General features: G+C 44.8%; 1 protein-coding gene across 16 annotated transcripts in view; it reads left to right on the top strand.

Moving 5' to 3' along the window:
* IKZF3 (IKAROS family zinc finger 3) overlaps positions 1-17,690 on the top strand; it is a 40,123-nt gene extending 22,433 nt beyond the window's left edge. For 11 of the 16 annotated variants that reach the window (XM_072028790.1, XM_072028794.1, XM_072028791.1 and 8 more), the window contains 5 exons: positions 491-748; positions 1,430-1,597; positions 3,168-3,284; positions 9,496-9,612; positions 14,554-17,690. In XM_072028790.1, the coding sequence (XP_071884891.1) occupies positions 491-748; positions 1,430-1,597; positions 3,168-3,284; positions 9,496-9,612; positions 14,554-15,254 (1,361 nt within the window). In that variant the 3' untranslated portion in view covers positions 15,255-17,690. The remainder of the gene's footprint in view (positions 1-490; positions 749-1,429; positions 1,598-3,167; positions 3,285-9,495; positions 9,613-14,553) is intronic. The other 5 variants (XM_038168843.2, XM_038168842.2, XM_072028788.1 and 2 more) reach the window with 4 other exon arrangements.
* Positions 17,691-19,110: the final 1,420 nt, after the last annotated feature.

The following is a 19,110-nucleotide window of genomic DNA, read 5'->3' as shown; positions in this document are numbered from 1 at the left end:
AGGGTCTTACTGGATCAGACTTTTTTTAGGCATGCTTGAAAGTTCCACGGGAAGTTACAAGTATCCCTTTTAACATGTCTTTCTGTATTTCCAATTCATAGGAAAATCTTGTGGCACTCATTTCTGTAGGCTAATGGCCAGGTGTAGAAACAAGTACTTTATTTTATATTCTGAATAGTACCCTGTAATTGCAAGAACAGAAGTTTGTCCTGTATTATGCTTTTGTAATCTGCAGAAGGAAGTTATCCATCAAAGGTAATAATAAATAGGTCAATATTTTTAAAGGTTATCTCATTGTGAGTATCACTATGCATGTATGACCTATGAAGATTCACGTCTTAACTGCATTTCTTTATCTCTGTGAGTTTCCGTAAAACTGTAAGGAAATTATTGATGTAATTTTATGTAATTTCTGGTGATTTTTTTAAAGAGACTTCATGGTATCTGAAATGATCATTTTCTTGATTTGTGTGCTTTGTTTTACCTGCAGATGATGTTAAAGTGAAAGGTGAATACAGTGACAGAGAGGAGAGTGCTTTAAATTCAGAGCCTATGGAAAACCCAGAAGAATCTGAAATACCTTACACCTATCCCAGAGAATATAACGAATATGAGAGCATTAAACTGGAAAGACATTCTGGTTCATATGACAACATCAGGCCAGCTAGTGGAAAAATGAATTGTGATATCTGTGGATTAGCCTGCATTAGCCTCAATGTCTTGATGGTTCATAAGCGTAGCCACACTGGTAAATATCCCTATATTATTCTTGCAAGAGCTAAATACTGACAGGATAACAATTTGTAATGTAGACTATTTTTAGAAAAGGTTACCAAAATTGGGATTTCCTTGTTCTGTCCCTGACTCCGCGTGTGATCTCTGGCAAGTTCCTCACTTTTCTGTGCCTCACTTCACCCATCTTTCTTCCTATCGGGATTCGGTATTAGTAAACGCAAATTTGTGAGGCATTTTAAGAATTTTGGATGAAAGGCACTATGTTGTTTAATCGTGTCAGCCACAAAACACAAGTTAGATTGGGTTTCTGCTGCCATTTCCAGTCTGTGTGCTGTATTTCTCTTTGTGCTTTACTTTGGCAACAAACCAACGAGCATTTTAGGTTTTGACCTGCAGTGAGATAAGACTTCTTTTTCTAAAAACTGCTGGCTTGTTGGAATCAGCCTCCTCCAGAACACTTCTTTCCATGGGAAAGTCTGTACGTTGTTTTCCATAGCCATGCATATATTGCACGAAGCTCTGACACCAGAGCTGCATGTAACTCCCACTGAAGTCAATGGAAGGGCTGTGTGTGTTTCTGTAGGCAAAAAGTGATTGAGTCTCTCATTCTTTCCTCTTCCAAAAAGGAAAGGGTCTGAGGATAGCGTGATACCCACATAACCATTAAATGTCCTTTTTTGTATGTCATTTTAAGGTGAACGGCCATTCCAGTGTAATCAGTGCGGAGCTTCCTTTACTCAGAAGGGAAACCTCCTCCGCCACATTAAACTACATACAGGGGAAAAACCTTTTAAATGTCATCTTTGCAGTTATGCCTGCCAAAGGAGGGATGCGCTAACAGGTCACTTAAGGACACATTCTGGTAAGTGACTTCAAAGGCACTTCACGTGTTTCAGATGTGTGTCAGTGGGACACGAGGCGTGGAAAGCAGAGCAGGCAGCGAGGTCTGCTCAGCCTGCTGAGCTCCGAAGCATCGCCAAAGGGCAGAGACCCCTCGGCTGTGCTGGTGGGGAACGGGCTCAGCATCATCAGGTGGGGACAGAGCAGGGAAATCCCACCAGCACAGCTGGGTGCGGTGAGGAGAGAGCAGCCTCGGAGCCTCCCCGCTGTTTTCACAAGCTCGGGTCCTGAGGAGCAGCGAGAAAATGTTTTGCTGGGGTTTTCTTCCAGTCCCATCCCGAGCCATTCGAATAACTTGGAGCGTAATCAAAGAGAAGGTTGCTGCCAGTTTAACACCTCGCTGTTGTGTAGTGCCTTTCATCTGAATGTCTTAACGTGCTGAACAAATGCCAGCGGTGTTTCTCAACACCGGTAGGGTATTGCATCCATTCCACAGATGGGAGGAATGGAGGCACAGGGCTGAGGTGACTTGAATAACAAGCCAGGTATAAACTGATTAACCTGAATTCCTGCAGTTCTTTAGGAGCCAGGTCACGGTTGCTCTTTGATTTGTGTATATCCTGTGTCATATCGGGGTGTTCTAAATTATAAGTGTTATCTCTGCACTGCATTTAACAGGAATAAAATAAACCTCGCAAAGAATCAAAGTTAAAAATGGGATTACCTTACATGAGGAAATGAGATTCTGAGTTGATCAAGAACCCAGCACAGTGGTCATGACCGTCCCCCCCCCAAAAAACATCACGCTTCAGACACATCAGGGGCTCGTGACTGAAGCTTTTAAGAGCTGGCTTATTAAGCAGCAGAAGGGAAATCTCCTTAAGTGAATCACACGAATGAGCGAACAGTTGCATTGCCATTAGGCAGCATGGTCTTCTTGCACAGTACATGATGCAAGGCTGCTTGCATTCGCGATGACGTTGTGCCCAAGTGTGTTAGGGAATGTCTGTTGGTGAAGCAGTCATGAAATAATTCAGGGCGTGCCTCCAGTCTTAGATGACGCACTGGGAAAGGCGGCGTGGTTATCTTGAGTTTCAAACAGGCTTGTTTTTGCTTAAATGAATTAGGAGCATAATTTGCTGTACAATTAATGCCTTTGGAAATGAAGTAAACCTCACAAATGGGTTTGGCTCAACTTGAAATTCGTGAGATCCTTAAAAACATCAGTGCAGCCGGGACCAAAATGGGGCAGTTGGAACAGTTGTGGTCCCAGCCGTGGCACTTTTGGGCTTCCCGAGGGAAGCTGTGCCAAGGGCACAGGGCTCTGGGCTCCCAAGGGCTGTGTCTGACTGCGAGGCCTCTTTTTTGGCACTGAGCTAGCGGGGCAAGGAGGGCTGTGCGAGTCCTTTGGGTATCTGGTGGGCTTCACCCTCATATAACCCTGATTTTGTCATAATCACAACGCCCATCAACTTAGCAGAAATTTAAAGCATTCTCCATTTATGTTATCAGTAACCATATGCGGGAATGTCAGGGGGAGCGCGTTTTAGGGTCCCCTGTGGTTATTTCATGCTGCTCTCTGGTTTTTCTAGTGGAGAAGCCCTACAAGTGTGAGTTCTGCGGCAGGAGCTACAAGCAGAGGAGCTCGCTGGAGGAGCACAAGGAGCGGTGCCGTACCTACCTGCAGAACGCTGGCATGTGTGAGGCTGGTGAGTTTATCACGTTACACAGTGCCTCCCCTTTCTTTTTTTTCTTTTTTCTTTTTTTTGGTACATTACAGTGCTTAAAAAGGGCATCTGGTAAGCTGTTAATTCACAGCCTGAGAATAGTTTTTACTACAATCATTTTCAGTAACCTGAGGGGCTGTAACATCTTATAAAAGGGTCTGGTTTAATGCATCCCTCAGGCAGCTAGTTAAAGAATGCTTTTATTTTAATCACTTTTTTATTTCACAGTTACTTTGAATAAAACATCTGAAGTACCTTCCACGCAGCATTTCTGTAGGTGACACTCACAGTATGTTAAATTATTCCTACATTAATGCCATTATGCTGCTTATTGTGCTGGATGAGTTGACGCCTGTAGTTGTTGACAGCAGTTGTTCACGTGGCTCTCTTTGATCCTTGTTCTAAAGAAAATGAAGGGCTGTTGGTCAGAATTAGTTAGAATTTGCAGAAGCGTTAGTGGCACGATCCCAGGGCATGGAAATGGGGTGAAGTCCTGCAGGTCGCTGACAGATCGGCCTGCAAAGTAGCGAGGGGTAAAGGACTTCCTTAAGTATAGGGCTGTCTTTGAAAAAGGATGAAGGTGAAATGTATCAAACACTTTTCTTCCTTTTTTTTTTTTTTTTTTTTTTAAATTTCCCTTTTCACAGTTTCAGTGCTGCAGTTCTGAAAATATTTTGATGAAAAATAACTGCCGTAATCTTTGAGCCTTATTCACCTGAATATTTCCAATCCGAAAATGAACTTGTGCGATTTTAAGTTTCACAATACACCAGTACGTCAGGAAAGAATTACTTTCCTCAGTCACAGAGGCGAGGAATGGTTGTGATCTCCCAAAAGATTGTACAGCCAACTCACAGCAGAGTTAAGGCTACAGTTTCAGAATTCAGGTTCCCATTTTTTTGATATCCAGCCTTAAAACAAAACAAAATAAAAAAAAAAACACCCAAGCCAACCACCCCCCAAAAAAACAACCAACCTTTAAAGCATCAGGCTCCCTAGTTTGGGTTGTGACTTTCAAATTGCATTTTATTTTCAGGGGAAACGTGAAGCTGAGTTTTCAGAGAAGAAAAAAAAGTGTAAAATTGCACTTAGAGAGATGACGACGTTAACAAAGCCCATTTAATAAGAATTAAAAAATTGTGTTTGGTGATGTGATTATCAAGCAAAAACTGTGCTGGCATCATCACAAGCCAGCCCCCAAGCTGGGTGTGAATACCCATTGATATGCAGTGATAACTTTGTGTGCATGAGAATCTTCACCCTGGGCAGAATAGGCTGGCGGTCAGGCAGTGACACATGCCGCCCCCCTGAAAAAAAAAAAAAAAGTCAAAAAGAAACAATGATTTAGTAGTGTTTCATGGAGTAGCTTCTTTTCAGCAAGTGGCATGTTTTTTTAGAGCATTAGTAAAAGTAAATGGTTGTGTGAGTGTCAGCAAGTTTTGATTTTCATGAGAACCCATACATATTGTAACTGTGGTTTTATGTTACAGTACGTGCTCTCATGATGGCAATCACTTTATGTCCACCATGTGAAAATGGAAAACATGATACCTACTATAGATTCCTGATTTGAAATAATTCTTTGTTTATATTCGTTTCAGAATAGCAATGTTTCAGTTATCCAGAATCTGCAGTGGAGTACTCTAAAGCAGTACGGTGCGCTTTAAATTGGCCACAGAGGAAATGTAAATTTCCAGTATGACATGATACGGCTGTACTCGATGCCTTTAAGACCTTCACGCCTTACAAAATATTGTGGTGTTTTTAGTAGTGTAGTAAGTTTTATGAAAAACAGGAACTCCAATCTTGCTGAGGCATTTCCATTCAATTTTCTGGTATCAGCAGTATGTTAGATCACAGAACCAGAGGGAGGGAAGGCTGGAAAGGACCTTGGGAGGTCATTTAGTGCTTTTTTTTTTTTTTTCCTGAAGTGTAGTACTTTGCTTTTGTTTTTAGTGAACATTGTTTTAGGATTTCTGACTATTTATTTTCCTACTTCCCTGCATCATTTTGCATTTTGGCCCTCTGTTCTGAAGTCCTTGCAACCTCCTCACATGGAGCCATCATTAAGTGCTCAGTGTGCCATCATCCACGCCATTAATTAAAGCATTAAGCAGCATCAGGACTGCAGTTACCCTGCTTGTTGCTTTTTAAAGTGAGGTTTGCACGTCCCAAACCTAGCAGTGTGGAAATATTTGAGAAAGAAAAGTTTTATGTAACAATATTGTTCAGAGTGTTGCTCAGTCCCTGATAGCGATCTCTGGTCGCGTTGTTCTCATTGCACAATAACCCACCTCTGTTCCACTCTCCATTATTTAGTGACCACATCGAGATGCTACAGGAAGCAATGCCTCTAATTTGAGCTCCGCTTTGTACTTTAGGGTTTTGTTAACAATGCCCGCATGTTCTAAAAATTATGCTCACATTTACGGTGTGAGAGAAACCACACTATGGAAACAATTCAGCTCAGGCTGAGTGATGGTGCATTCGTCTTCTGGGCTGGAAGAGCAGTGCCTGCACCCTGCACATACACAGCGGGGCGTTAGGGCGAGCAGCGCTGCTGGCTGGGGAGGTGGCTTGTTGTAATCGCCAGCAGACAAAACACAAGCACTCCTCTGTAGTGAATAAGTTACATTTTTCACCCCCAAAAAAATTTACGAAAGTGGCGGGCAGCAGCTCTCAAACACTGCTGAGAGCTCAGGGGGTTGAGCAGAGGTTGGGAAGCTGTTGGGAAGCAGGAGATGCTGCCCTGCATCTGGAGTGGGGATTTGATCAGTCTGCAGGATTTTTTTCAGCACACTTAGCCTTTTTGTTGTTTTCTGGCTGTTCTGGTGAACCCTCAGAAGTATTTAGCTCGCAGGGCATCTCAGGATCACCGGCTGAAACGGGCCAAGTGCTTTGGAAGTGTGGATTTGCTTTACGACTATCCAGCTCTTAGTCTTTGAGCAAAGTGCTTGATCGTTTCTGTCAGTCCAGCCTGAGATTTATTTTTAGATACATGTTATAGTTGGATAATTAGTTCGTTAAATTAATGTCACAGTGCACAGTGGAATCATCCAGTGGGTAAGGTAATCGAGGAGGGAAACAGGACGTGATTATTTCTCTCTTTCTTTGAGCAGAGTTTGGAGAATTTTGAGAGAGAGAAAATGTTTCCTAAATGCTAAATATTATTCTTGGATTGTTTAGTAAGTGACCCAGGAGAAAGAGAGGGGTGAGATCATTAAATCAGCCTTTGAGAAGGGAGAGGACCTATGGAGCTACCTATGCCTCAATGGGAGCAGAGTCTGTTTCCCCCAGGGCTGTATTATGGACACATTGTCAAGGCCTTTTATGGCCCATAAAAAGAGGGTTTTTAGTTCTTTAGGAAAAAAATGGCCATTGGCGAGGAGTAGAAAATCTTACGGTGAAAGGAAAACTCTCAGCTTTAAAATGAAATGGCAGACAGGCGTCAGGCTGGAAGATTGATGCTTACAGATGTCCCAGAACATATTATGTAGGTCAATAGTTACTGTCTCTTCAGCAATCTCGTCTGAGTAAAGACTATTGTTACCTCTGCAGGAAGCTGCTTGTCTGCCCTTTTGACACTAATTTAATGAAGTTCCCTTGATGGCGCATAAATAACATTGAAAAGACAAGCAGGCACTGATAACATGTGGCTTCCAGTGTGTTCCCTGGCTGGGGGGGGCTCCCAGAAACTTTGCTCTTTGAGTTCTGTCAGAAGAGACAGAAAAAAGATTCTGAAAATGTCTGAAAATGGGAAATTTGAGCTTTGATAGTGCAACAACTCAAAAAGTTAAAGATTGAGGAAAAAGAAGAACTAGAAGAAAATAACCAAAACAAATGAAGAAATGGCAGGGACTAGGGAGCTGCTGTTAAGGCATGATGAATAGTGCATTTTTCATATTTTTCTTTTTTGTTTACAATATAAGGTTTTAAATGTATGACGTTATCATTATCTTGCTCAAAGTAGTTGTGGAATTTCTTTTAAAAAAAAATCACAACCTATTAATTACTTGTAATCTGAGTGGGCTGGGGATAGTTCAACCCTCGAAGTGCAGTTATCTGAAGATAATCTGAAGTGTTCAGAAGGGATATTCCAGTTTTTGGAACACGAGTCCTGAAATTAAAAATACCGTGACATTATTCTTAAAAGTTTACTCGGGTTTCTGGCCAAAATCCAAAGCGGATGACTATGGTCTGCCTAACTTTCCCTTACAGTTTCAACTTAATTTGATGTTTTGTGTAGTTCCGTGTACACGGGTAGGTAGTGGCTTGGTGCTTCAGGCTGGGAGCAGTTGCATTTTAGCCTAAAATGAACTTTGAGATTGCCCCCTTTATGTATTTATGTAAGCTTCTAAACACATTAGAGTAATTTGGAATCAAAATCAGACGAGAAAAACAACACGTTACTATCTTTAAGGCATTTTGTATGCGTGCTGTCTGAGTCTGGCCATCATGTATATAATAGGGTTACAGCCTGGTGAAACAGGCTTAACGTAGTGCTGTGTTGAGCCCTATTATCCCAACCATCCTGAGTCATATTTGTAGTTAGCTCGTGTGGCATGGAGTATTTATGAAGCACTTTACATTTGCAAAGTGCTGTACAAACATTAACAAATAGTTCTGCTGAGGTTTGGTGAGTCATGGTTTGTGCTGACTGAAACTCGTCTGATATCAATAACAGTCACAATAAACAAGTAAGGAGTGACTTTAAAATTTATAGGGAAACGCTGCACACTGAGCTGTGGAAGGATGATATTGCAGTTTTATCACTTGTACTTAGAAAACTGTATTTTAAGTCCAATACTCAATATAACTGCACTTAGCAGGGCTGAAGTGACACCAAAGCATTTGGATCATTTTCCTCTGGCATTGCTTGTCTCTTATGTAGATTATGCTACATATTTATCTATTTATTTATCTATATATTTATCTATTTAATTATTTATTCATTTAAGGCATCTGGGTGCACTAGTACCATAACAACAGCCAGGATTCTTCCACCATGAGACCTGACCTTTCCTATTACCTTGACAAAATCGGTGACCCTTCCTCATCCTCACTCGCCTCTATTTAGCTATCAAGCTCTCAAAGGCATGGGCAGTCCCTTAAAAGCTGTCTGGTTGTCACCCCAGCGGTCCCCATGGCTGCACCTCTTAGTGCAGCTTTAATATGAAGCACCACTACCGATACTTGTTCTTGAGGCGAGCGCAGGGCTCGTGGGGGGAAGCCACGGCAGCTATATTCAATATTAGTCTGGCAGTAGTGATATGAGGTGGCAGTCCTCCTCGGCGTGGCTGATCCAGCTCGAAACCCGTGCAGCCTCCATGAGGTCGAGAGCGAGCAGTTATTTCCGTGAAATGCTGGGCACTGGGTGCCACAGCTAGAGGAAAGCTCTGGAAAACAATAAAATCCTTAAAACGGTGGCCCAGTCTCGAGGGATTGATCCTAGGGCACGTGCACTTTTTCCTAAAATTAGAAATTCTGCAGGTTTGAATGGGCTTTAAAATACCTAATGCTTATAAGGGTGCCAAAGAGCAAAGGTTCTCAATTAGCTCTAGCTGCTAGAAAAAAGATTAAGTGATGCTGATATTTGAGAAAAAAAAAGTTATAAGTGAATATTGAAAAATTATGTTATTTTATTGGAGCACTGAAGTATTTATACAAGTTTTTAGTTGAGAAGACATCTCGGTGTGACTGATATCTAAAGCAGTGCAGCCAGGGGCCAGGAGGTCCTGTACTGACGTTTTGGAGCACTAGGACAGGACGCTCTGCAGGTGTCACGGTTCTTATTACTCAGAATCAAAAAGAAAGGCTAACAAAGGTTCTGTCTCCTTCTACATTTTGTAACCAACCCGTCCAGCCTGTTTGTTTTGCACTTCCTTTTGCTAATGAAATTGGTTTTGTATGGTTTGTGATCTCCCTGCGTGCGCTCAGGACTGCAAGATCGGTGTCTGTTTCTGTGCTTGCTTCCACTGACCGCAGCTGATGCCCAAGACGCAGAGAGCAAGAACGACAGAAAAAGCAACAAAACAAGTTTACATCAGATCTCCAAACTGTTTCCTTCCAGTTAGCGTGGCAAACTCCGGAGATTAGACCATTCATTTCTTCCTTTTTCTTTTTTTTCTGATTTTTTTTTTTCCTTTTCACCTACTTTTTTTTCTTTTTTTTTCTTTTCACATTTCCAAACTAGCAAACGTGGAGGCAAGGCACATCAAGGCAGAGATGGGGAGTGAAAGAGCCCTTGTGCTGGACAGGCTAGCAAGCAACGTGGCAAAGCGAAAAAGCTCAATGCCTCAGAAATTTATTGGTAAGAACAAAAAACCTTTTCATGTGCAACAGTTAAATCTGCAAAAAGTTGGTGGTTTATAGTACAATGCCTCTGCTTATTTTAAATGTCCTTTTCAAGCTTGCAATCTAATTCAAGAAATATGAATACAGTAACTTGGATTTTCTGATGTGTTTTAGTTACTTGTAGAGTTTTGATTGAAGGATTGTGTTCTAACAAATGCTTGAGAACGGGATTTAATCTGCTACTGTGCTTTGTATCTATTTTGTAGTCAATTTATAAATATTTCTTATGAGATTCCGTGTGTTGTTTTCTGTACCTATGCATTTGCTGGGTTCTTCACAGGAGAACAGGAGCGTGTAATGCTGCTGAGAGCTGAATTCCTGTTCTAGTAAGCAGGAGCTGAAGCTACTTGCAGGATGCATGTGTGGAATAAGGCCTAAAGACAGAAAAGTATTGGATTGCTGTTAGTCATCTGCTGAATTTGAATATGATTTAAAAAAAATATCAGATCCTTTCTTGTGGTAACTCAAGCTGCAAGATGTTTCCAGAGCATTTTCTTTGCATTTAATTGTATATGATCAGGATTTTGCATACTGGGGATGTGGAGTACGAGTTCGGCAGGTTCTGTGTCGCCGTGAGCGCCCGATCCTCTTGGCTGGTCTCGTTCCATCAGCTCGCCTTTTAACGAAGTAAAATGCAATTCTCGTGTCCCGAGTGGAGCCCTGACTTGGTGCTCATGCTATACAGCTGCTAATAAGGTCTGGTTCGTAGCAGCCTGTACGGGTGCACCCAGTGCTCAATGTTTTTCTCTCACCCTAAAATTTCCCCTGCGAGCAGGGCCCCGTGGCTGATGCTGGCGCACGTGAGCAGAGAGGCGGGGGGGTGCAGGCAGGGATCAACCCTTGCCTGGGGGGACCCACGATCAATCAGAGGGGCTGAGGATGTCTCGGGTGTCCGGGGCTGAGGTCCCAGCCTAGGAAAGCTGTGCTGCTAAACCCGTGTGTACGTGCAAGCAATTCCTGCAGGTAACTTTGGCGGTAATCCTGGCTGGATTTGGTGGGTAGCGCTGGGCTTTCTCCATCTGCTAAAACCGGTAACATTTATTTAGACATCTTTTTTTTAAAAAAAGGTTTTAAAAGGTCACCTTCTAATAGAGGAATGAGTGATGCTGCCACTCCAGCTGAGTGCCTTTGGGTACCTAATACTGAAACTGTCGACTCTGTAACTTGGACCTGGCATGTATGTTGTGATTCAAAAAGTAATACTAATGCAAGTGTTTTTGAAAATCTTCAGCTTCCTTTATTTTTTTTTGGTACTGAGTTGAGCTTCACGCTGTCATGTTTTACAATGGCTATCAGCTTGATCTTTGTGTGTTTTATTGAACACATCTTGTGCAGGACGCAACCACTCAGCCTGTGCTCAGAGTCGAGCACAAGCACGGTGTCTGATTTGTTTTACCATGCTCATATGGAACAGGTTCTTTTCTGATTTGGGATTGTCCTCAGCAGTGCAGTCTGCAGACAACCGATTTCGGGAACTTACTGTTTTTCTACAACCTCTATGATTGGCATGTTCTTGTTAGGTAATGTGTGAAAAAATGACTCACCCGGTCCCTTTTATCCCTGGGAAGGGTGTTTGCAAGAGCAGCCTGTCCGACCTTGATTTGACTTCTGTGACTTTCTGAACTGCATGTGTAGGAGTGCGAATCTGCCAGGACAGCTTTGTGATTTCTTGGGAAACGGCGTTCTCGGAACGAGTGCTGATTTTTCATTTTGTCAGGAAGAAGGGATAGAGATGTGTACTAACAAGGCATCTTTGTTTGGCTCATTTCTGTGAATGAAAGCTATTGAGTGGGTAAAAAACCAACTTTATTATTATTTGAGGTCTCTGTAGAGATTCATACAAGCAGGAGGAGTCTTGTCCGCTCTATTTATTCATTTATTTTTATTTTTTCCTCTCTGGTAGCTACCTTGTGCACAAGTACAAGTCTCAAAGAAGGACACAGATCAGCAGACCATGCACTTGATTCTTAACTTCTGCACCAGGCCCTTCTTCAAAGGCTGCTGCAAAGATTCTGTCCTCAGCCTTTCCATGAATTATTAGGGAACAAGGATGGGAAAGGAAGTTTATCATTTTGCATTTCTTATTTTGCTGTGGTTTTCTGTTTTGCATGTGTGTGGACTAAATGTACAAAGCCTGGCTTTTTGTACTTCCTGGTTTGATTAATGAACAGATACTAAAAAAAAATTAAAAAAAAAAAAAAAAAGTCCAGCAGAATAGATATCTGTGCTGTATCAAACACTCGTGGGGGTGTATCTGAAGTTCATCCAAGTCTAAGTAACTGGTGCAGTGAGTGCATTTCTGCTGGTTTTCACCAGCTGAGCATCCGGCCTGTGGACTTCTATTCTGCCCTTTTTAGAAACAAGTTTTCCCTGAGACCAGTAGTAAAAATAAATTTCTCATAGTGCTAAAAGTGCTGTTCTGACACATTAGCAAACACCAGTATCCCCCGGTGCGCAAAGTCTAATGAGAAATTGTCTGCTTTGGTTAGCACAGCGACAGGAAACAGGTTCACTCCCTGTTTCCAGTGTCCACACCTCATCAGGCTGCAAAAATAAAAATTGATGCACATTTTAGAGCGAGTGAAGCATCACTGAGCAGCACATGAGAACGTGTCATACGCTATGGCTCATGTGTGAATTTTGAAGGGGAAAGCTTTTTGCATTGCACTGAGACAAGACAAAAAAAAAAAGAGGAAAGATGTTCAGCTAACTGGTGGCTGCTTTGTAAGTGAACAATAGAGAACCCCGTAAATTTAATTTTTAATTTAGTATTTTGCAGTAATTTTGTGGTACAGATAGCAACTTCACTCAGAATAATTAATAAATTGTCCTGCCAGCTACAAAAATAAAACATCAACGGCTGTAGGCAGAGTCTGTCTTGCTCATCCCCCAGTTGCCACATGCTGCTTTCCCTTTTTCTGAATCTTTGATCCCAATTTCTCTGCCCTGAACGCCGTTGTTTCTGACCGCAGCACTGCTCCTGCTTTTTGTCCCGTTCCCTGGCAGGTTTGCTGTATTCTGTGGAGGAGAGGTGGTGGTGGCGAATCGAGAGTGGTCCCCCCCATCTGTGGGCTTGCAAATCCCTGCCATGCTTTGGATTATTCTGGATAAATGCTTGGCGTTTTCTGCGGCACTTTCATGCAGATTTGTCCTACCTAAATATTGGCATCCTATTGAGGCACTGAAGGCAGCAGTGTGCTTGCCGTGGGGTGCCTGCTGAGACAGGGAGCCCCCTTCTCACGTGCCATGTAGAGGCCTTCAGAAAGTGCACAGCAACGCGATGTGACTGTCTGCCAAAAGAGCATCTGGGTGTTTGTGCTCCGTTTGATATAACTGGGAATTTATACAGCCCAAATAGGCTATGTGGGGGATTTTAAAATGCTACGAGAACAGTGGAATAACAAAAGAGTGAGAGCCTCAGGGATCATACCTTGCCTTTTCTTTTTAATCTTAAGTCAGTGACTCCTAGCCCCAGATTTACAGGGAGTCCTGTATATTTTTGCTTTTGTTACTTTTTTAATTTCAAATTTGTTCACAGTTCTCACTTGCTTGGAGCTGGCTGTATGAGTCACGCCAATGTGCTATATCATTTTGTTTCCTTCTGTGTAAAGATGGATCACAAGTTTTGTTGAGGGTTGGAAGCAGTTACACTCTTGTGGTTCGCTAACCTTTTTGAGTGTTTTATACGAGAAACGTGAGCTCCTGGTTTTCTGCCTCTGCAGTGAAACCTGAAGAGTTTCATATACATTGAGTCATGGTGTTGACAGGTGACTGATAAACATCTGCACTACTCCAGTTACCGTAACTAAAAGATTTAGTGGATCTGATGGTTGCAAGTCACTTGCACATGAAACATTTGGTCTGGTCCTTTTTCTTAAAAGCTATGAACGATTTTGTTTTATGTAACCACAGAATTCAGTTAGTTACTTCTAGCTATTCATGAAAAAGTGACTCTGGCTCTTTTGGGGTGCACTTTTATTTCCTCCTTGCACCTGGCATGGAGAAAACGAGTGCCAGTGTGCTGCCCACACCACCCTCCCGTGCCTTACCCCTATTTTGGGAAGACATGGGCAGAAATTCAGACGTGCTCGTAGCTCTCCTCCCACACCGTCTAATCGAGAGCTTGCAAAGCACCAGCACACCCAGACAGGGTTTTGTTTTGCTCCTCCTTTGCTGGCCCCATATAAATGACCCTAAATGTGCAGTTCTGTACACACACGCAGAGCTGCCCTTGTTAGGCTGTCTGAAGACCTGTACAGAGTTCAAAGAAAACTGGTGCAGAGGAAGCTGAAATTGCCCTGAGATAGCGGGGGGGATTGATTGCAGGGTACAAGGATACGTAAAAGACTCTATCAGGTGGGGAAAAAGTAATGAAAACCGCACCAAATCTCAGCCAGTGTTTGTCTTCACCATTTCTGTCGGAGAGGAGTGTGCTTCTCAGGACAAAGCCAGGAAGGAGAGGTTGCAGTCTTGGTACCAAAAATGGAGTATTTTGGTTCATTATCAGTTAGCTCTTCCGCGAGTATTTTCATTAATGATTACTTAACTTTTTTGTTTCTAGAAAAAGATGGGAGTAATTAATCTCTGGAAACTTTTCTTTATGCTCTCCTTTCCCTTAAATCCCAGAATAATTTTAAAAATTTGTTGATGATTCGTTCAGTAACCGTCTTCTCCACCTCCTTTATTAGATTTTTGCTTCCAAGCCTGGTCCTTAAAAAAAAAAAAAAAAAAAAAAAAAAAGTCAACAAAAACCTGCTTTTGTATATGAATATCTCTTTTCTGCAGACAATATTTCATTCCTCTTTGCTGTCCAGAGCCTCCTGCCATTTGGAAGAGCTTCACAGAGCTTAGTAAGTGCTGCTTTGACCTCCCTGGTAACGCATCTCCTCTCTTGCAGGTGAGAAGCGACACAGCTTTGATGTCAATTACAACTCAGGTTTCATGTACGACAAGGAAAGCGACATAATGCAGGGACGCATGATGGACCAGGCCATAAACAACGCCATCACCTACCTCGGGGCCGAAGCCCTGCGCCCCCTCGTGCAGACGCCGCCGGCCCCCACTTCTGAGATGGTTCCCGTCATCAGCAGCCTGTACCCCATACCGCTGACCCGCGCCGACGTGCCCAACGGCACCCCGCAGGACGCCGAGAAGAGCCACGGCCTCCTCAGGGACAAAAGCCTGTCTTCCGACAGAGGCCTTTCCCCGAACAACAGCGGCCAAGACTCCACAGACACTGACAGCAACCACGAGGAGCGGCAGAACCCCGCCTTCCATCAAAGCCAGCTCCCTGCCCAGGCCCGCAACGGCCTGCAGTCCCTGAAGGATTTCCCCAGGCCTTACGACATAATCAAGCCCCCCGCCATATGCCCGCGCGACGCGTTTAAGGTCATCAACAAGGAAGGGGAGGCCATCGGGGTCTACCGCTGCGACCACTGCCGCGTCCTCTTTCTGGACTATGTGATGTTCACCATCCACATGGGCTGCCACGGCTTCCGCGACCCCTTCGAGTGCAACGTCTGCGGGTACAGGAGCCACGACCGATACGAATTCTCCTCGCATATAGCACGAGGAGAGCACAGGGTAGTGCTCAAATAAAAGGACTGATTTTCCAGGGTCACCGGTTTTCTGCAAGATCTCAGGGGAGGCTCATTTGGTTGGTTTTTAAGTAGTATAAAGAAGCGTCTTGAATATTTTTCTATGCCAGTTTTTAAATGAGTGTCAGAGTGAGGAGACACCTTTATTTTTCTTATTATTTTTTTTTTTATTATTTTTTACAAATTACTCAGTGTTCTGTAGCATCTATGTCTAGCTGCTGTGGTGAGTGGTACTGTATAAATACCAGGAGCAGAGACCGATTTTTATATGAACTTTATTTTTGTGAAAATTAAGAGCAGTTTTAAGGTGTTTTTATTTTGTAATGTGCATTTGTTTTTATATTGTATGCTTTTAACAGTGCGAAAGGTTTTTATTCCCTATTGCCAGTTTCTCTGCTTGGTCAGATGTAGAGGTAGAAGCATTTAGGAGCAGCTTTTTCTTGCTGTTACAATCCCAATGGTCTTCAAATAACTCATCCCTGTAACCTGGAAAACATGCATCTGGGAGGGGTTGTTAATTCATTTTTGAAGGTTTTTCCCCCAAAATCTTAAGAGCACGCGGTCCCATCACACTTGCATTTTTTTTACCCTTCTGTTCACTTTCTTTGAAGTCACTCCCCACACGCATCTTACTCACCGATAGCAAAATAAGAAACAAGACCTATTTGGGGCTGTCTTTTTTTTTTTTTTTTTCTTTTAACAATACGCGTTTTTTGGGATACCCGGTGAGATCATCGGCTGGCTCCTCCGCACGGTCTGGGGGAAATCCCGATTTTCACTGGTGGAAAGTCCTCCCGTCTGATGGGTGCCAAGAACGAGGACGAAACCACACTGTGGCTTCTGCCCCCGCCTTGCTCCTGCCTGGCCCCGGTACCCAAACTCGTGGCCGTGCTGCTGTCCCCAACCAGTCCTGGCTGCTGGAAGGCACCGGGCTCGGGGCCGGAGTCACCCGGCCCCGACAGCAGCTACCGTGAGAATCTGCATAGACAAACGTGTGGGAGCTGACAGCTCAATTGCAGTGTCTGGTTTTACGTGGGGATATCCCTCGGCGCGAAATGTGCTGTTTTGCAAAATGAGTATTTACAATTACTTTGAAGCTGGTTTTTAAAATAGTTCTTTTAATCTAATCATTGCTCTGCAGCTGTATTATTAGTCACTGTGCTGGAGATAGGAGTTTGATAACAGTTTTGCTGAGTGCGTGTTTATTCCTTGCAAAGTATTTTTGTATAATGTAGGGTTAGGTGTGTTCTGATGGACTCTTTGCAGCCATTGTACGTTTTGATACTAACGTTGCTTTTGTACTTTTTCTGATGTTGCTGTGCCAGCCAATATCTGTGGCGATCCATCCCTTTCCATGTGGGAAGGCTGGGGCACAGAGACCTGGGTGGGTGCGAAGGGTCAAGAAATGCTGAATTTCCTTCCTGCCTCTGACCTAGGCTCGCTCTTTCACCTTAGCTCAAGGACTTTCCCTAATTCTTAAGGTACAAAAATGGAAATTACGTTCATTTTTCCCAGTAAGGCTGTGTCTGAAGAAGTATAAAGTAGTTTGCCTGCGGAGTGCGTGGGTACCTAAATTACTGTAGGAGTGCGAGACCCTGTTCATCTTTGGGGGTAAGGAAGGAGAGTGATTTTGCTATCCTGTTTGACGCTATGCGCGTGGCCATAAAATAGGTTTAGGATCATTTCCAATAACCATCAGAAAGCCCGGACCAGTGAGCAGCAAGCACCCCTTGTCACAGCACGACAATCCTGGAGACCGAGCGAGGCTGCGGTTTCTCAAAGGGCTTAACCCCGATCACCCGAGGACGGCATTTGGGCAGCAGCCGGGGCTTGGGAAGGCTTAGGCCAACGTCCAGCTTCAGCGTGAATCGTGCCATAACTCCATCCCTCGTGCTGCCATTTCACGGGGGAGGCGACTGCCGCGGCTGGTGACAACGCTGCTCACGGTTCAGCAGAAATGAATAATGTCACACATAGCAAAACGTAATTCGTCGTTTGCACAGGAAGCTCCCCAGATTGCTGAATGTATGTCACCCAGCACCGCCGGTTTCTGTCTCACGTCGCTGCCGAATCCTTGAAAACACTCTTCAGATTACTCCTGCACTTCAGGTACCGCTGGGCAGGGCTTCTGCCACCTCCCCCTGCTCCCCGGCAAGGTGAGCAATCCACGGAGCCTCCGAGAAGCTCGGCATTGGCGATGCTGGGTTGTCTGAAGGGAAGGAGGCAGCTTGTGGCAGCAGCGGGCCCAGCAGGCGCCGCTCCCCCACCACTACTCGGGCAGCATCGTGTTAAGGAGAGGAGAAAATTGTTTGGGATCAGCCTGCGCGCTCTGGAGTTAACGGGCGGTAACCTCGGTACAGCTTTGCTGTTGAACAATGGCATATTGTGGAATTTCAACCCAGTCACCTATTAAAAAATAAGTATTTCTGTGCATTTATCTGCTGTGTGTTGCTCGCTAAGTGCTTCCCAAGCGTGTCCCTGCGGCTTCCCGTGCCCACCCTGTGCCAGGCACCGGCAGCAGGGACCCCCCCTTCCACAGCCCGGCCCCGGCTCGGTCCCCGAGCGCAGAGGAAGGGCTTTGCAAATCACCTGACACACAAAAACAGGAAAAACAAAAACAAACACAAAAAACAACACTTCGGTGTGTTGTGAGCTTGATTAATTCCCCTCCTCGTTTGGTTATTTTGGTGTGAAACCGAGTTCTGTTTGGGCCAGTCTCTCGCAGCATGCTCCAGCAGCTGTTTCTTCCGTCGCTCTTTGTTTCTTAATTTGCTGACAGCTTATTCCTAACCACCAGGCAGCAGGGAGGAGGCTCAGGAAACCGGCTTTTAGTCAGAAGAGCTGAGTCTTTGGTGCTTCAAAACTTAGGGAAATGTTTTGAACTTAGATAAATTCTCTCGTGCACCTGATAGTTAAAGGGACCTGAGCTGCTGCTCTCCCCTGGCCAAAGCTCGTTCCGTACAGCCGTGAAAGCAGAGGTAATAACAGTGCTCAGATCTAGATCACAAATGGCAAATTTTGCTAAATTAATGGGAATGGTCCAGAGGAGCAGTCCCGGAGTGCCATGGGGAGCCCGTCACCCTGTGGATCTGCAGATCAAAGAGCTGAATGAAACCTGCGCCCGGCGCATAGCTGTGGTGTCTCTGTGTGGAGCTGCCAGGCTGACCGCGGCGGCTGTGGTTAGCAGAGCGCCAGCTGGCTTTGCAGCCGAGTGCTGAAACGCTCCGAGGTGCAGAGATAACGCAGGCTGCTCCTCCAGCTGCTGAGGACGGGCAGCGTGGCTCTGCTGGTCAGTGGGGACTGGCACGGGCCAAGGAAAGCTGCTCTTCCCCGACACAGGGCGTGCGCTCCTCATGTCCCCAGCCAGCACAGGACAAGTATCCGGGGAGTGTGGGGGGGACAATTCCAGCTTGCCCATGTAGAGGGGGGTCCATTCCTGCAGGATTCCCCAGGAGCTGCGTGAGCGTGCCCGTGGCAGCAGGCTCAGACTTCGGGACTCGCTCCACACCGCGTGGAGGAAGCGGCGCCCTCCTCACCCCACTGCTGAGCGCAGCAATAGCGAAACCGGGCTCCTGCAGCAGCTGGGGGCTGAGCTGCAGCCGTGGAAAATACTCGGGGCTGGGTTTGTGCCTGGGATCCTGAGCGTCTGCAGGTGATGCCCGGTGTGCCCAGGGGTGCTGCTGGCGCATGGATCCTCCTGGCAGTGTGGGGAAGGGGCACGCGCCCTTTGGGTCCATCCTGCTTGGGTGATTCCTCTGGGAATTGATGGATTGCCCCGTAAAATGCAGGGGGATGCCCCTGCGAAGCATGGAGGGAAGGCAACGCTCAGGTCCAGGGCGGCTGGATCTGCCCAGGGA

This window comes from Anas platyrhynchos, chromosome 28, assembly GCF_047663525.1.
Source record: "Anas platyrhynchos isolate ZD024472 breed Pekin duck chromosome 28, IASCAAS_PekinDuck_T2T, whole genome shotgun sequence".
Lineage (NCBI taxonomy): Eukaryota > Metazoa > Chordata > Aves > Anseriformes > Anatidae > Anas > Anas platyrhynchos.
This window is presented reverse-complemented; position numbering and strand designations above follow the sequence as displayed.